The sequence below is a fragment of the Stylophora pistillata genome, chromosome 3 (genome assembly GCF_964205215.1).
Source record: "Stylophora pistillata chromosome 3, jaStyPist1.2, whole genome shotgun sequence".
NCBI classification, from domain to species: domain Eukaryota; kingdom Metazoa; phylum Cnidaria; class Anthozoa; order Scleractinia; family Pocilloporidae; genus Stylophora; species Stylophora pistillata.
In genome coordinates, this window is record NC_142521.1 from 47,163,465 (window position 1) to 47,181,984 (window position 18,520).

Here is an 18,520-nt window from a genome sequence, read left to right on the forward strand (position 1 = left end):
ACTTTTTCCAGATTCGAAAACGTATCTCCGCTACGCGGAGTGAAGGTACCAGGTAGAGAGGTAAACGGATATGTAGGAATGGCATTTTTACAGACGTCGAAGTTTTATCTGTTTCTTCACTTTTATTTTTGATCTACGAACATTACTAATGTTGAATTCCAGTCTTAGATGAGAGGAAAGCATTTGTCGTATTGAGGTTTTTGGGTAGCTTTTATGCGAGCTAAGTTTACGCGCCGGTGATTTCTGCACTCGGTGCTTTGAAAAATGAATGATAACATTGTTTAACCGACAGACAGCAAGCTGTAAGAATAGGTACAACACTATCAGATTGGAAATTCCTCAAGGGAGGTGTGACGCAGGGAACTAAATTAGGAGCGATACTTTTCACAATAATGAAAAACAATCTTTTAGCTGATTGGCACCTGAGAGTCAAGTTTGAGGATGACACGTCTGCCATAGAAATACTACCCAGGAACTCTATCAGTCTGCTCAATACGATCGTTTCTAACATTCACGAATTCTCCATGGACCATAACATGAGACTAAACCCTGCTAAATGTAAAGAGATGTTAACTAACTTTATGTCGTGTCCTAATTGTACTCTCAGACCATTAGTTATTGATAATAACATTATAGAACGCGTATCGACTTACAAGATTCTAGGAGTATTCATCGATAGCGACCTGAGGTGGAATAGTCATGTTAACTACATATATAAAAAAGCTTGCAAGAAGCTCTACTCTCTACGTATTCTACGTCGAGCCGGCGTTGACCAAGGTAGCATGTTAAAGGTCTATACAAGCGCTGTTAGATCTATTGTAGAGTACGCCGTACCAGTATGGCAATCCATTCCAGGTTATCTGTCTGACAAAATTGAATCCATACAGAAAAGGGCGCTTAAGATAATTTTCCCATGTGCCGATAGTTACTCAGAACCGCTCGAGTTAGCACGGGTGGAGACCCTTGCGTATAGGCGGATTCATGCTGACGTCATTGTTTACATTTTTGCTCATTTGCATACGGCTTTGCGTAAAGAAGGAAGCATGTTAGATACAAATTGACTTCAGGCAGCTAAAGAGCTAGAAAACAGTACATGGTGAAATTTTTAGCTCTTTGGGTGTAATATTCAAGGACAAATAGTCCATCAAAAACTGCAAAATTTCTGGGTGGCAAAAGCGCTAATGAGCTCATACATTCTATGTCAAATTTTGAGTTTTTAAACCCGTGTTGCACAAAAAGTATTCAATGCAGCAGGCTCGTATTCATTGGCCGAGTTAATCGTACTTTGACCTTTCGATATTCAGAACTGATTTATTTTTAGCTCCATCAGAAACTGAATTGCTTATGCTAATGAGGCAAATATTGTAAACAAGGATTCCCCTATAGAAGAGACAAGATATGTAAAGAGTATATGTGCAAAATGAAGGACTCAAACCACCCTCTCGATCCTCTTCTACCAACACGCTTAGACGATACCTGTTCCTATAACCTCAGGCACAAATCAGACCAGTTGTATCTTTACAGAAACGTTACTACCTGTAGAACGAAGCGCACCGAAGACTTTTTAACTTTTAAGTATTTTTAACAAATGTGATGTATGTTCCGTGTGGTGTATATAACTTGTACTTAATGTATACAAGAAATGTACATAGTCGTTCTTAGCAAGTTTTCATTGTATCATAACTCGTTAATTCAGTAAGTTACTGCAAGAGAGTTTATTAAACCATTATTATTATTGTTATTATTCGAATGAAATGGCAATTTATTTAATCAACCAAGAATTACATATCCGCCTTAAGATACCATTTCATCTGTCTCCTAATGTTGAATTCATCTCACAGTCGTTTTCTTCTTTGAATTATTTTTTGGCGCAGTTCATTTGCGTTCCTTTAACTTAAACTCACGATTACGATTAAGATCAAAATCACTAAGTTTGTTGAAAACTACTGAACTGTCAGAAGGTTGATCAGGCTTTGCGATTGATTTCACTTTACGTGTTTATTGTATTAACAGATCCCTTTCACACCATTGACAACTTCTGTTTCAAAACTACAAGAAGGCAAAAGAAGCTTTCGACGCCCAAATTCACGCTTAATTTTAAAACTAGGGTTTTTCTACTCTCTACTTTCGTACTCTAATGTATTAATCGATTTCCTTTACGAAAAGTTGCGATTCTAGCGACAGATCAGGCAAGTCTACAAATATAGCGGGTATATAGAGTTACAGTCCATTTTACAGTGTTTTTAAATGAGTCCAAAACACTTAAGCTTTCCAAGGGTGTGGTGTCTTTTCTCATCAGAGGAAGAGGTATCCCCAAACCTCAGTTGCTTCACGGGAAGCGTTAACTTGTCTGTAAGGAAACCGCTGTCCTCTCGCCACGTTCCGCTATTTTCGTCGCACTTGCATCCGTAGTCTTTGGCTGCACATGACTTGTTCAGGCCGCAGGTGCATTTGTAATCACCGGAATCAACTCCTCCCCAGTACTTCATCTTTTCTCCATCACGTGACACCCACCAGCCGCAAGGGTCACCATTATTGAGGAGCACTGAGCAACGGCACTCGTACTTTATGAACTGCTCACAGTGAGCTGATGGGGCTGTCAGCTTTGCCAGTTGAGCCATATCAGCCTCTGTGTAACTGATATTGCCAGAATAGGCGCCTCGGCGCTCACACCCAACCACCAATGTTCTGTTTTCACTGTCATGACTGACGACAGTCACTCCAAAGTCGTTCTTGTCAGTCATGTTACAGTAGACTTTAAAAGGTTTCACTCCACCATCTCCATCAGGGTCTATGACGTAATCGCCATTTTGGGCCTTAGGGTAGGACTGTTTGGGTGTAATTTGGATATATCAACAAAGTTGAAATGGTAAATTGGCCACCGTAACGATTACAAAAGCTGACGTTTCGAGCGTTAGCCCTTTGTCGGAGCGAATAGAGGAATTGTGGGCTGTGTGTGCTTTTAAAGGGTGTGTTGCGTATTTAGTTTCGGCAGAGTTTACTGTCTTTTCTGTCTTCTAGTTCCGTTTCATCGTTTTCTGTATTTTATTTGCATGTAGTTTCACCATTCGACACTGAAGATAAATAAACACATTGATTTGCATAGTCTTCGTGTTTGGTTCAACACTGCGCTGAGAACGCGATAAGAATGTTCTGGAACATTTTGTAAAAGATATATAAAGAGCCGCGATCAGTTAAAGCTATAGGCCCTTTTCAGTGAGTTAGTGTTGTCGTGAAGACCCCAGAAGAGCTAGTGTTATTACAGAGCCGGATTACAGAGAGTTGTTGGAGTTATTTATTGTTATTGGAATCGTCAGCCGTGTGGAAGGCTTCGTTGGGAAAGGTATTGTGGACGTCGACAAGTTACAAGGATCATTTAAGGGAACTGTGAGTTGTGCAGTAGTACACTGACATTATAGTTTTTATAGGGGGCTCTAAGTTAAGATGACAGTTATCGTATTAGTATTGGAATAATTTGGATATATCAACAAAGTTGAAATGGTAAATTGGCCACCGTAATGATTACAAAAGCTGACGTTTCGAGGGTTAGCCCTTCGTCGGAGCGAATAGAGGAATTGTGGGTTGTGTGTGCTTTTAAAGGCAGAAAATGGAGCTACGTTTTTGGTGGGTGCATGGCAACGAGAAAAACATGAATAAATTAGTGGAATGAAAAGCGTTCATTGATCCCTGTGGGATTGAGACTGCCGGTTTGAAAGATGAGTATTAGTATTGGCATCGCTCCGTTATTATTACGTCAGTTAATAAAGTAGTTGAGTTGGTACGATTTGTATCTTTCTGGCGTTTGAGGAAATAACATAACACGAGTTACTTGTGGGTTAAAATTTCCCTGTAAAAACAGATGTCATGTTTAACTAGCTAATGCCGTTCTGTAAACAAACATCTAGAAAGAATGTTCAGCTAGTGTTTATTAGCGTTGCTATTAGGCAGTGAAGAACACTCAGAAATGAAAACAAACAGCTCATACATACATACATACATACGTTTATTGACCACTTCCCCAAAGGGGCTTTTCAGTGCCAATTACAAAGGAAAAGATAAAAATAAAAACATACAAATAATTTAAAGTTACAATTAAGTGAAGCGTACCCCTCAACATAACATTAATGAATTGATCATTTGGATATTAAACCCGTCAGTCGTTTCAAGAATGCAATAATGAATTGACTATTTGAATATTGAACCCGATAGCCGTATCCGTTTTGTATAGGCGCGGATCATTGTTCAAATTAGAAGTCCATTCTGAAGTCCAATAAGATTGTTCTATTTGACGAGGAATCCTGAAAATAAACAAACTGCACTGTAAAAACACTGCGAACAGTCGATCGCAAATATTAACGAAATAAAAAAAGTATTGCCATGGCTTCGCCTGTAAACTATTTTTTCGACCATGAATATACACAAGAATTTTTAGAAGTTCGTCAAGATGTAAATAGGCGAAAAAAGCTCTCGATAACATTCCATTTACTGCATTTACAAGACGTTCTACACAACACTCGAACTCACCTTTCCCGCCATGTCTGACGCCATGTTGAAATAGTTCCGATCCATAATCACGTGTTCGCATAATCCAATCGGAGATGGACTTTTGATTTGAACAATGATCCACGCCTTTTCAAAACGAATACGGCTATACGAATACGGGTTCAATATTCAAATAATCAATCCATCATTGCATTCTTGAAACGGTTAGCGGGTTCCATGTTCAAATATTCAATTCGTTACTGCGCTCCTGAAACGATTAGCGGGTTCAATATTCAATTAATCAAATCATTAATGTAATACTGAGGGGTACGCTTCACTTAGTTTGACTGTAATGGCGGATACCCAGCTAATTACCTGAACATGCCCATGCGTTGCGCCTCACTATCTGCTGACCAGTATCTCACGGACGTGATACTGATTATATCAACATCCTTCTTTCTCAAAGGAAATTTTAACGAAAAAAAAAAAAAGAAAGAAAAGAAAACAGCGATAACAGGTCCAAAACGACGAGTTCCTCAGAGTGAATGAGTTCTATCAAATGTCACAACTTCGACAAACAAAAGGGAATATATACATCAGCAACGAACTAATATTTGATCTCATAGTCTTTGAACCAGTATGGCTCTTTCCTTATCCGCTGCGGTCTTGTCTGCAAGTTTGCTTGAGTAGTGTCTGCCTTAGTGGTATCTTGGGACTCGGTCCTCTTGTCGGTGTTTGTTGGTAGACTGTGCATATTGTTCTCCACAGCAGTTGTTGGGGTGTTCTCAGATGGAGCGTTCAATGTCGTGGGACGTAAATGCACTCTGTTTCTCCTGTATACACCTCCATTTCCATCTATTATGTAGGATCGGTCGCTGTGCTCAGAGCGTACTGTACCTTTTCTCCAGTCGCACTTCTTTCCTTCTGTGTGTTGATAGTACACCAGAAGTGAGTCGCGTCAGGTCTCGAGCATCTTTGGAATTTCATAGCAAATAAGAGGCTCTTTCTGTTGGGCAGACTGGAAGGTGTTGCAGGTTTCACATTTTGAGATGAGTTCTGTGACTTCTCTGTTCGTGTTGGGCCAGTACACCACTTCACGGGCTCTTCTTAAACAACTTCGAATACCGATGTTGGATCGGTGGAGCTTTTCCTTGATCTTGGGTCTTATACTTTTCGGGATGACGCATTTGGGACCCTTGAAAATAATGTCATCTTGTGTCGCCAACTTGTCCTTAACTTTGAAGTACTCATGCAGTTCAAGAGGTAGTTGCTTTCTTTGGCTAGGCCAACCATTTAGAGTCGTTGCTTTAAGAGTCTGCAGGACAGGATCTTTGGCAGTTTCTTCGCGGATTTCTTAGATCTGTGGCTCAGATATTGATAGGAAATTTACAGAATGGATCCTTTCCACTTCTTGATCTGCCTTTCCTGGGTGGTGTTCCTGAGGCAAATACGCTCTGGAAAGTGTATCGACAAGAAACATCTCAGGGCCACGTCTGTACTTGATTTCCACATCATACTGCGTTAGTCTCATCATAAGACGCTGTAAACGTTTTGGAACTGCAGCCAGAGGTTTCTTGGCGATTATCTCTAAAGGCTTGTGGTCTGTCCACAGGGTAACCTTTCTGCCGTATACATATTGGTGATTATGCTCCATGCCAAAGACTTGTGTAAGTAGCTCCTTCTCGATTTTCGAGTAGTTTTGCTCAGCTTTCGTGAGAGATCTGCTCGCATAGGTTACAGGCTGACCTTCTTGCATAAAGGCGAAGCCAATTCCTTTCTCTGAGGCATCTCCTTCACCCTCAACTTGCTCATTTGAAGTGAAAAACTTTAACACTGGAACAGTGGACACAGCTTTCTTGATCTTTGTAAAGGCTTCTTCTTGCTCCTGAGACTACTTCCAAGGAGCACCTTTATGTGTAGGTCTGCGGAGGGGCTCAGACATATCGGACAGGTCTTCTAAAAACCTTGGAGGTACTTCACTGTGTTAACAAAGCGCTGTACCGCTTGAAAATCTTCCAGTTTGGGCATGTTGCAGATAGCTTCTACTTTCTGTGGGTCAGGCTTCAATCCTTCGCTAGTCAATAAGTGACCGATAAATGGAACTTGGGAGCACTTGAACATGAACTTGTCCCTATTGAGCTTAATTTTCCTTTCTTGGCATCCTTCTAAAAGACCTCTTAATTTCTTATCATGGTCCTGGGTTGCTGCTGAGAGGGTAGCACCCTATCCTGTTATAAGCAGGTCATCGAAGATTCTGTGTACACCGGGTAGCCCTTCTAGGTTTTGGTCAAGCTTTTGCTGGAACAGCTCGGGAGCGGGTGAAGTTCCAAAGGGCATACGCTTCCAACAGTAGCGTCCCCACGGTGTCTGGAAGGTGGTCAATAAACATTTCAGGTGGGTTACCGCTGTACACCTGTTCCCCGTTCCCCGTTCCCCGTCCCCCGTTCCCCGTTCCCCGCTCCTCGTTCCCCGTTCCCCGTTCCTCGTTCCCCGTTCCCCGTTCCCCGTTCCCCGTTCCCCGTTCCCCGTTCCCCGTTCCCCGTTCCCCGTTCCCCGTTCCCCGTTCCCCGTTCCTCGTTCCCCGTTCCCCGTTTCCCGTTCCCCGTTCCTCGTTCCCCGTTCCCCGTTCCCCGTTCCCCGTCCCCCGTTCCCCGTCCCCCGTTCCCCGTTCCCCGTTCCCCGTTCCCCGTTCCTCGTTCCCCGTTCCCCGTTCCTCGTTCCCCGTTCCCCGTTCCCCGTTCCCCGTCCCCCGTTCCCCGTTCCCCGTTCCCCGTTCCCCGTTCCCCGTTCCCCGTTCCCCGTTCCCCGTTCCTCGTTCCCCGTTCCCCGTTCCTCGTTCCCCGTTCCCCGTTCCTCGTTCCCCGTTCCCCGTTCCCCGTTCCCCGTTCCCCGTTCCTCGTTCCCCGTTCCCCGTTCCCCGTTCCCCGTTCCACGTTTCCCGTTTCCCGTTTCCCGTTTCCCGTTTCCCGTTTCCCGTTTCCCGTTCCCCGTTCCCCGTTCCCCGTTCCCCGTTCCCCGTTCCCCGTTCCCCGTTACTAGTTTTAGTAACATCCATTCCGCTCTGGTAATCCAGTTCTCAGTCAATTTCACTTTCTTCGTCAAGAGACATTCCCAAATGATCTCCATCTCCAGTAAATATCATTTCTAAAGCCTCTTCAACAGAGTAATTCGCCGATCTCGGTCTCTTCGCTGCAGGCGCCATGGCTGGATCGATCACAACTCACACTTGGTTTGAAAAAAAAATTGTCATGTACGCTGAATTAAGCATCTTCCCTACAATTCGGCAAGTAATTGACTTAAACTGTTTACTTCCTGTGTGCCAAATTTGGCGTCAAACTGAAGTCACGCAATTTTTTGGGTAATTTTATACTGTTATGGGGTCAGAAATGACCCCATAGGAATAGCGGCGGATAGAACAATATTACGACATTCATGACATTTACCAGGAGTCCATTCACGAGCGATGATAAATTGATCTCTATAATTTGAAAGGTTATGGAGTCGCATTACCACACTAACCAGGACCTCAATAACTGGCGATGACAAGTTGATCTCCCACAGTTTGATAAGTTTTCACACATTCTCAACAGACACGGGGAGCTTACGCTGCGGGAGATGATACTTGCAGTAAAGCCATATGCGTCCTCGCATGTATAGGTAGGTGTACAGCCGTTGACAAGAGAATTACAAGATCTAAAGAGCTCATACTAACTTGTTTTAAATGCACGGAGTTATATCATTAGTGATTTAATTGTTATGATCTGCATTTAATTTCATTACCATCACGCGGTTGCCCTTTTGTGATTGACCAATTCAAAATAACGTCGTCCAATCAGAAAAGGGCAATCAGCGTGACGGTTTCTGGCATGCACATGAGAATCTTGCTACGCATCTCAGACGCTCAAATACTGTGGGATTTTGATTTTCTTCGAGGACTGGCTCCGGTCCGTTTGGATGGATTTTCGATTGGAGGGTACGAGGAGAATCGTGCATCTTTTGACCTTAATGCTGCAAAGTTTGAAAGCGGAGTGATGCGATTTTCGGGGGGAAAATCGCTCGGGTGCTTGAACCCTTTCAAAACAAGGTTTTCACCCTTGTCTTTCTTTTATGCATTACATTAACGACGAACTCAGACTTATTCAAAACCGCTGGAAAAAAAAAAACATTTTTGAGGCAATAGGGCGACTATACACCACAGGTAAAGCAATTCAACATTTATTTATCAATGATTTATGTACATAGTAATATATCACTATAGGTGAGGGAAACGGTAAATCTGGTACATTCACTATAAAACAACAGTCGGCTACACAGACAGATTGTATGGGCCCCCTGTGGGCTCACTAGCGTCGGGCTCAGATAGAATGGTCCCTTTTATTAATTAATTTTTAGCGCAGTGCACTTGAGTTGCCTACGTCAAACAAAGGAGCTATCTTTAAACAAGTGTCTTACACTCACACTAAAGGGCCAGTCCGTACGTCTAAGGGACCGACCATTTAACTTTTGAGGGGGATGGGTGGGTGATTTTGAAAAAAAAATTTCTTGCAAGCGCTGGTTGGAAGGAAAAAACTGCATGTAGTCCAAATGTAACAGAAGAAAAGAGCATTTAGAACGGAAAAAAATATCCTGCCCAGCAGATTGCTAGCAAAAAATTTTTTGATGACCAGAAATCACCCACCCCCCCTCAAAAGTTAAATGGTCGGCCCCTAAATCACTGAGTTTATTGAAAGCCTTATCTGTCAATTGGCTGGAAGACTCCCGTAGGAAAGGAAAGTTTCTTTTGTCATCATGATCTATTGCCAGTGATTCTGTGCTAAACAATATTGAATAAATTTGAGGCTGAAGATCAGGCTTTTACTTTTCATTCAGCTCGGAGTGATTAATTACATTTACACTTCATTTTGAAAACATTAATAACTTTCGTCGTAGAACTACATGTTTCTCTAAACCGCTTTTCTTTTACTTCATTTCTTTTCGGTAAACTACATTTTAATCATATGGTAGCAAAGTTTGAATAGGTTCCAAATACACAAATTTATCGATATAACGATAGACAGCACAAATCTTTTAAGGTAAATTGATTTTGATTCTCTTCTCTTTCCCCTTTTTCACTTCTAATTTCGAAAAAAAAGCAGTCGGCACTTTTGATGACGTATAATATTCCACTACACATAGAAATTTGGATGGTTTGCTCCTAATGTTTAAAATCAATTAACTGATTAACAGAATTTTGTTTTACACAAGTAGAGGAAGTGAGTTTATAAATAGCGGAAATGGCAGATACTTTTACTGTTTATTGTTTTAAAGTTGTCCAAAACACTTCAGCTTTCCAAGTGTGTGGTATCCTTTTTCATGAACCTTACCGGTGTCTCCAAACCTGAGTTGTTTCACGGGAAGCTTGGATTTGTTTGTGAGTAAACTGCTATCGTTTTGCCAGCTGAGGTGTTCGTTGTCGCAGTTGCACCCATAATGATTGTCTGCACATGTTTTGTTCAAGCCGCATGCGCATCTGTAGTCAACAGAATCAGCTCCTCCCCAGTACTTCATATTCTCTCCGTCACGTGACACCCACCAACCATACATTGTACCTCGATATGTGAGCACTGAGTCATAGCACTCGTACATTATAAACTGCTCACAGTGAGCGGATGAAGCAGTTAGGCTTGCTAACTGAATGAAACTGGTCTTATGGTAATTGACATTGCGCCAGTAACTTCCAGGGTCATTATATCCGTTCACCAGTGTTCTATTTTCAATGTCGTGACTGACAACTGTCACTCCAACACCTTCTTTGTCAACCATGTCACAGTAGACTTTAAAAGGCTCCACTTCACTCTCTCCATCAGGGTCGATGACGTAAGAGCCACTTGGGAGATTACATAGTTTGATTTGACCGCAGGTTTTATCTCCTTAGAAGCAATGAAGTAGAAAATAATTGTGAGTGATGCGTAGTAAACATCGAAAAAATAAATTATCACACTTTCATGGAAAAAAAAGTAAAACATAACAGTAGATTACATTTAATTCATTTAAGAAAGCAGTAACCACTTACGTAATCTGACCTTGGTAATGATTTTATTAACGAAGAAGAAAACAACGTTTGTGGATGTATGAAAATCATATCTGTGAACTGCGGTTAGAGAAATTTATTTATTTATTTATTTATTTATTACAATTTAATGGCATTAATAGTAATACATAACAACAAAACTAATATAAATAGCCATACGGATAATCTGTAAAGGAGTCCAGGACCCCATAAAGAACAGATCACCAATGAATATCTACTAAAATAAGTTACAAAGTAAAGTATAAAATCAAAATAAAATCAATAGTTCAACAATAATAACTAATTTAATGCACGATCCAGTAAACATTTCTTGACTCCCCGCTTGAAAACATCAACACTTGCTGCCTTACGAGTATCGTAGGGCAAAAGATTCCAGGAGTCAACTATCCTGTGAAAAAAACTATATTTAAGTGGATTTGTTCTTGCATATTTCTTCTTAACCCTTTGAATGCCAACCCAGGTGCATGCCTCGCAACCAGCGGCCATATTGGATTTTTCATAAAATAATTTTACTCAACAATTTGAGCCCTTTGGCATTGTATAACTCTTTTTAGTAATCAATCTTGCACTACAATAGTCAATACATCAAATATGTATTTTTATTGGCTAGGTTATTACAACCTCTATGCCAGTGTGGTTGCATTTATAATAAAAAAAACAATTTGATAAAAATGATTTTCAAAAACATCTTATATAACAGATTTCATTTCTTCTTTGTACTCCCAGGTCCTTTGAAACAACCACGGATAAAAACCTTGAACGACCGAGAAAAGAAACAAAATGCTTGTCAGAGGACGTATATATACGTCCTCGGTATCTGAGGGTCCTATTTTAGGACGTATATATACGTCCTTGGCATTCAAAGGGTTAAGAGATAAATCATCGTATTTCCTAAATGAATAATGATCCGCATTAGAATAAAAATCTACGTATGAATCGATATTGATGTTACTTATTCCATTGAGAGCTTTATATAAAAAAGTAACATCAGCTAGAAATCTCCTATTTTCTAGTGACATCAAATTTAGCTTCTTTAAACGAGTCTCATAATTGTCCTCAGTCTTTAAAATGAACTTGGTTTGAACGAGTTTGAACGCGATCTTCGCAGTAATGAAAACTACTACTAAGTAGACTTATATTCTGGCAAAGTCTGGGGATTTTCAATGTTTTCATATTGCACACCTCCGGGCGATATTTACGGACGGCCGCTATTAAGCAGTGGTGAGAATAAGAAGAAAACAGTTAAAAAAGCTCAGCCTTTGCTGAATTTGATAATGAAAAAATATTCGGAACACGTAATCTAAACTAAAAACAATCGCTTAAGTTCCTTTGACACAAGTTCAGACCAGCCATAATGAAATATTCATTAGTATTTAATTAGAAATGAGCAGAGTTGAAGAGTTTTTTAGCTGGAAATTATATTTAAAACAAGAAAAGTAAAATAAAAAAGTAGATTACATTTCATTTATTTTGGGAAAGTGGGAACAAACTCAGTGAATCTGCGCGCTACAGCGCGAACGTCCTTCATATTTATATTCTACAATGGCTTATGACTAAGTGTCTAGCACACACTGAAACGTAGCAAACTTATGCGTTAAGAATGCTTGTTCACTTCAGCTGTATGTTTATCAAGATATGAAGTACTTAGGATGTTTTAAAGCTCTCAAGAAGCTAGAGTTGAGAACGCTTGTTAACACATGAATCGATCGTTGAGTGAGATTGGCCAATCCCACAAAATTTGGAGTTAACCTTTCAACAAATGTATTTTTCAACATATAAAAAACAAGCCAGAAAAGAAAAAAAAAATAATTTCCAGCATTTGAAAAGTAAAAGAAACAAACAAAAAAAAATTACAACACATTTTATACCTCCTTGTTTGCAGTGAGTTCCGCAGAATCCAGGCTTGCAGTCACAGCGATAGGAGTTCGATACATATTCAGGAACACAAACACCACCGTTCATACAAGGAACGCTTTCACATGGAGACTGAAAAGAGACCGAGAACGAGCCGCAAATAATGATTTTTTCTATTGATATAAATACGTTTAAATCACCAAATATATAAGGAGAGCTTACCAAAGGACTGAAATGATGGAATGTATTATTTGCAAAGAACTTTCCTGTTGCTCTGTACTTGTCAGTGACCAACAACTCACAAAGATAAAGACCATTAGAGTCAGGACTCTCTGCTACGTTAAACGAATAACACTTTGGCTCATCGACACAATGGAAAGCGCAGACAAAATGATCTTTTACCATGGAAGATGTAAGTTTTTCTTCCCACAGGTAGTATAAGGCATCATGCTTAAAGTTACCAAAAGAAAGATGACCCGTTGGACGTCGATAGAGAGCGCTGTTCTGCATGGCAAACATCAAGTTAAGTAACGAAGGGAAAAATATCAAGAATGGCAGAAGCTGCATGATAGTGGTCGTTGAACTGTCAACATCTGAATGAGTTGCTTTAGGGACGAAACACCTTAAAAATTGTGAATAACTTATGTGTTAATGTATTTGTTTGATATGGAGCAGGTGCAAGGCATCATGATCGATTGAACTACCAAATTTCAAGAGCTAGTAGGAACAATTAGTGAATAAACCCCTTCAGGCCGCTGGTATGTTGGCTGATAATTTCCGCGGCTGAGATATTGTCCAAAAGATGAATCTTTGGACAATATCTCATGAATCCTCCCATTAATTTTCCTATCGTGCGTCGAAAACATTTTGTTGACTTTTTTAAAATTCTAATCATTAGTAGAATGTCTATTCTTATCGAAATGTGCTCCGTAGAGTACAACTAACGCGCGAGACGAGTACAAATATCACGCGATATTTGTACTCTAGAAATATACGCGAAATTCGCCCGCACTGAAATAACAATTTGGCACAACTCGTAAAAATACTCAGCGATACTACACAACAGAACGTCAATATATATTTACTACTGACCGTCTTGTTTTATTCTGTAAATAATTAACTTGGGTGGAACTGTTTTTTTTTTTTTTCAAATTAGCAGGGGAATCAGCTGGTCAGATCTACTCACTAGGTACTATAAACTGCACCAAAAAAGTTATATTCAAGGTAAATTGGTTTTATCAGCTGAGTTAATAATTTGAATTGGCTGGTAAAGAAATTCTCTTGTTGACGTTTCGAGCGTTAGCCCTAAGTTCGAATTCATTGGGAGTTAAAGTATTTTGTGGTACCCCCTATCCGACACAGTATTACAGTTTCTACAGAGACTTGCTCTTTTTATTTAAACTTCTTTTCAACCATCTCCACAGGCCAAGTAGGAAGTGAGCCTTAATACATTCCAGTTTTTCTTGCGCCGTGAAGACTAGGCGTTTGAGTCGCCATGATTTCCAAAAACCTCGAGCATTTTTTAATTTCGATTCTAAATAAAGGATGCAATTATGAATGTCAGAGTTGATGTGATATTTGGCATTCTGTGTCTGAATAGTTCTTTCTTGTGAAGAATGAACTGGGCCAATTATAAAAGCAATGAGACCCCTGTAGATGGCTTTGTGTAAAACTGAAAGAAATATTTCTTAAAAGAATATTCAAAACACCATCGATCCCGTCCATTGTCACAATTAAAAAACGTCTCAGTCGTCCTAAACCATCTTACAAAATTTCTGATAATTATGCAAGCAAAACACGTTTTTGTCTCAACTGACACGAATGGGGACAAGTAAACAAAAGAAGCTGGAGTAGCTCGAGGTACTCCTACGCATCTTTCCCACTCTCAGCGTTAAATAATTGAAGGACTTGTGTTTTTATCTTCATACCATCTGAACATAGCTTGCTGTGTTCAACATTTTTTTGTTACTTCGTACCCCAAACAATTTTGGGTATCTCATCTTCAACCACAACAACAACATCTTTTATTTATAATGACAATTTAACTTCTAGATTAAGACTACCTGCAATATAGCGAAGCTAATATCGAGGCGGGAAGTATGAAAAACGTGTCAATTGCATATTAAAAATAACATTATTCTAATGACAAAAAATAAATAACAATTACAAAGGTACAGCTAGATGTCAATTACAAAAGTGAATACAAAAATATAAGTATACTGTCTAGAATTACATTGACGGCCGAATTCATCTTTAAGTTGATAAAAACTATGCGGTGAATAATATTTGCAACGAATGGAGCGGAAAGGCGAGAAGTCAGACGTTTCATCAAGGTTCAAGCTAAAAAGGTCAATGACATGAAAACTAGGCAAGCGCTGCAAATACTTTTTAGTTGGGAGATCGTTCAACTGGATAACATTATTGAATTGCCCATGGTAGAGAGTTATGTTTTGACCAAATTCACGGAGCAAGCTTTCATGCTCTTTAACTTGATTTAACAATGACGTAGAGAAAAATATTAAAGTAAATAAAACAGAGTTATTAAGCATGACTTATCTCAGAAGAAGAAGAGTTCCGCCTGATCTGTTCTTGTGGCGTTAAGTTGGTAAGATGATCTTGACTCTTGGTCAGCGGTCATCCGCTGACTCTTGACTCTAACAGGGTGCGAATCAGCCGTCTTGCGTAGAAGTATGGATCCATTTTTTACCCAGCAGAACGCGTATTGATATTGATTTTTGAAAGCTTTTACGTCCACAAAAAGTTTCTGTAATCTGGGAGTTAGATGCTCAACCACCCTGGGGTTTGACATAATCCGATCTTCATCAAAACCGATAACAGCCGCGCTGATCTTGTTGGCCTCCTTGCTCAAGATCATAACCTCATTTCTTACTAACCGTCGTGTAAAATTACAAATAATTGGTCTCGGACCTCCTCTCGATAAATCATGAGGAGGGACGCGGTGTGCAATGTTGATGTATTGTTCCCATTGCATTAAATAATCGTACAACAATAAACTAGTATCGGCTGCACTCTCCGAGTCAGACAGCTCTGGGACACCCAATACTTTGAATTTGAACGAATAGCTATGATTCTGAATGTCATTGAATGTAAATTCAAGGGTTAGCAATCGTTCCTCGAAGTTGGTAAGCCGTTGTTTGATGTTGGCGAGGGATTCCCGAATTCCTTCCAGCTGGAGCTTAGTATCATCAAACTCTTGATTAACGAACTCAAGGCTCGCCTCAGCTTCTCTAGATCTATTCAAGATGGCCGCAGCGCCTTCTTCACTTTTGACATTTCTTACCATACATTCTTGGTTCGTAACTCGCTGCTCCAGGTTCTTCAACTCTTTTTTAGCGTGCTCGAGCTGCCTCTTCAGCTCTCCCTTGCTCTTTTTGAGGGATTTTACCGAGTCCGGCATTAGAAGTTAAAGAGAAATTATCAGGAGTAGGGAGTGTGAAAAGACACGTCCTGACAGTACACGCTCAAGACTTGGACAAAATTGTAAAATATTGGATAAGGGAAGAAGGGGAGTTGTTAACTTTTATTTTAAGTTTACACTGCGGCGAATAATGGAAACATCAAAGAAACATCGAAGAAACATCGATAGGAAACATCGAAATTTTTTATGTCTCCTCATGCTTTATTCATCTCTCACTCGTTCTCCTCACTCACTGGTGAGAGACGTTTGGAGACAACATTTGTATCTACTCGCAGCCATGTAATATCCTATATATCTCTAAGTAAAAACGGATAGAATGGTAAGTTTCTTGCGATACAAACGCATGAAGCATACTGCGATCATTCAGATAACTGTGAGAGTTCAAGGTTTCCAAGAAAGCTGCTTTATCAACATCTAGTCCCAACTGTAGAATGTCTTGTTTAATTTAAACAAAAAAAAAAAGGAATTCATTAAAAAATTCTTAGCTTTTCTTTTGTGTCTCTCTAAAAGCCATTAGAATAGCCTAAATGGTATAAGTTTTTGGGAGAATGTGATTCACAATATTTCCGAATATAATCACGCGTGCGAGATTTAAACTAAATTTATTTTGTTTTTCGGATATTATGCAACTTCTTGAATTGTGTTCCTCGGTTTATTGCCGGTAAATCACGTTTTCCAGCGATAAATCAGGCGAGTCCACAAACATAGCGAGTATATACAGCTACAGTGCACTTTACAGTGTTTTTAAACGAGTCCAAAAAACTTGAGCTTTTCAAGGATGTGGTTTCCAAACTCAAAGGAGGAAGATCGGATAGCCCCAAACCTCAGTTGCTTTACGGGAAGCTTTGACTTTTCTGTAAGGAAGCGGCTGTCTCTCGCCAAGTTTCGTCATTTTTGTCTCAGTTGGATCCGTAGTTAGGGTTAGCACATGAATTGTTCAGGCCACATGCGCATTTGTAATCAACGGAGTCAACTCATCCCCAATACTTCATCTTTTCTCCATCACGTGACACCCAAGGGATCACCATTGTAGAGGAGCACTGAGTGATGACAATCGTACTTTATAAACTGCTCACAGTGAGCTAATAAAGCTGTTGGCCTTGCTAGCTGAGCCATATCAGCCTCTGTATTAATGATATTGCGAGAATAGGCGCCTCGGCCAACATACCCATCAACCAGTGTTCTTGTCATTCATGCCACAGTAGATTTTAAAAGGTTTCACTCCGCCATCTCCATCAGGTTCTAGGACGCTATCACCATTTTGGGCCTTAGGGTAGGAGTGTTTGATGTCACTGCAGTTTCTTCCTGAAAAACAAGCAGACACAGAAAAACGACATTTTCACGAATGGTTATCCCTGTTTTAATTACCAGAAAAGAGAAGCGATGACGCAAGAAGCCATTCAAGAACTATACAGTTTGATTTCCTAGAGGGTTTTACGCCAAAAAATGAGGGACAAAGAAGCCGACTAAACGACAAAACTGCCTTGGTGCAAATGGTCTTTTCTGGGTACGAAACGACTGGTAACCCTCAACACAAGCCTAACAGCGTACTGCTAATTCATCAAATGCAGCTCTTGCCTAAGACTGAATTTTCTAAGCTATAAAATGCTATTTGTCATAAGAAAACGTTCCACTGTCCATGTACCTTCTGGGTAACAGTTGATGCCATGGAATCCAGGCTTACACTCACAGTGGTAGGAGTTCCATTGGTACTGAGGAACACAGACAGCACCGTTCTTGCACGGAGCGCTATCACATGGTGACCTATCGAAGAAAAAGGAAAAATGAAAGAAATAAACTATAAGTAATGATTGAACTGAGTTATGTCGTTGGATCTTAATCAAGTAACTTGCCTTCTGGCAGAAGAGAACTCATGCATGTACCTCATGCGGTAAGTCCGTAATATTAAAGCACATTGATTCCACCTTACTTACCCTTGGGCTAAAGTGATGGAAAGTGTTACTTCCATGAAGCTTCTCGGTCACTCTGTACTTGTCAGTGGCAAACAACTCGCACAGATAGAGACCGTTAGAGTCAGGATAAACGGCCATGTTAAACGAATAACACTTTGGATCACCAACCGCAAAGAAAAGTGCAGGACATCTTATCTTCCACCTTGGAAGATGCTAGTTTCTCTTCCTATAAGTAATGGAAGGGATCGCACATGAATTTACCAAACGAAGCACGCCTTGTTGGATATCGATAGAGAGCGCTGTTTTGCATAGTAGACATCAACTTCAGCAACGAAGGAAAAAATAACAAGAGTGACAGATGCAGCATGATAGTGGCTAGTGGACTGTCAGCATTTGAATGATGCTTTGAGACACAGAAGATCTTATTTGTAAATGTAAAATATGTATTGATATTCAATACTTTAAAAAGGAGGTAAAGACTCGAAGCGATATATCTATAGGTATACATAGGCTCTACTGCAATAATGTAGATTGTAAGTAACTCAAAACTAAAAAAACAAAAACTAAATAGATACTGTAGTGGGGCATAAATCATGGAAATAATTTAAAGCCAGACGTAATTATCATCACCGCTAATCAACGTTACCACCAAAGCCTTTGTTTGAAGACCTGGTACATCAACTCCGCCCCCACTCCTCTAAATCGTGTGGATGGCGGCTTCCCGTTATCATCACGATTAAAAAAAAAACATCCAAAACCGCA

At 40.1% G+C, this 18,520-nt stretch overlaps 2 protein-coding genes, 1 long non-coding RNA gene and 1 pseudogene across 4 annotated transcripts; 1 reads left to right on the top strand and 3 right to left on the bottom strand.

The window, feature by feature from the left end:
- Nucleotides 1-2,221: 2,221 nt before the first annotated feature.
- LOC111343314 (contactin-associated protein-like 2) lies at nucleotides 2,222-3,119 on the bottom strand. The gene has a single exon (XM_022950464.2). It carries the CDS (start codon nucleotides 2,742-2,744, stop codon nucleotides 2,244-2,246), a length of 501 nt encoding a protein of 166 aa, XP_022806199.2. The 5' UTR covers nucleotides 2,745-3,119; the 3' UTR covers nucleotides 2,222-2,243.
- Nucleotides 3,120-9,314: 6,195 nt separating this feature from the next.
- On the bottom strand, nucleotides 9,315-12,973 carry LOC111343869 (contactin-associated protein-like 2). Of its 2 annotated transcripts, XM_088754445.1 has the most exons (3): nucleotides 12,629-12,973; nucleotides 12,421-12,538; nucleotides 9,315-10,391 (listed from the first exon to the last, which is right to left on the bottom strand). In XM_088754445.1, exons 1-3 carry the CDS (start codon nucleotides 12,971-12,973, stop codon nucleotides 9,784-9,786), a joined length of 1,071 nt encoding a protein of 356 aa, XP_088610571.1. In that variant the 3' UTR covers nucleotides 9,315-9,783. The 2 variants fall into 2 exon arrangements, with proteins under 2 accessions (XP_088610571.1, XP_022806801.2); XM_022951066.2 differs by having other exon boundaries at nucleotides 12,421-12,973.
- Nucleotides 10,039-10,831, top strand: LOC148736487 (uncharacterized). The gene is made up of 2 exons (XR_015999043.1): nucleotides 10,039-10,173; nucleotides 10,329-10,831. It is a non-coding gene; the product is annotated as an uncharacterized LOC148736487 (long non-coding RNA).
- Nucleotides 12,974-15,665: 2,692 nt separating the features above from the next.
- On the bottom strand, nucleotides 15,666-18,125 carry LOC148736488 (contactin-associated protein-like 2; annotated as a pseudogene).
- Between the last annotated feature and the right edge of the window lie 395 nt (nucleotides 18,126-18,520).

Bases quoted from the DNA above. Each gene is read 5' to 3' on its own strand.
- LOC111343869 (XM_022951066.2), bottom strand. From the start codon at position 12,973: ATGCAGCTTCTGCCATTCTTGATATTTTTCCCTTCGTTACTTAACTTG. The intron at 10,392-12,420 runs GTATAAAATGTG...ATTGCTTCTAAG, and splicing joins AACTCACTGCAAACAAGGAG to GAGATAAAACCTGCGGTCAA.
- LOC111343314 (XM_022950464.2), bottom strand. From the start codon at position 2,744: ATGACTGACAAGAACGACTTTGGAGTGACTGTCGTCAGTCATGACAGT.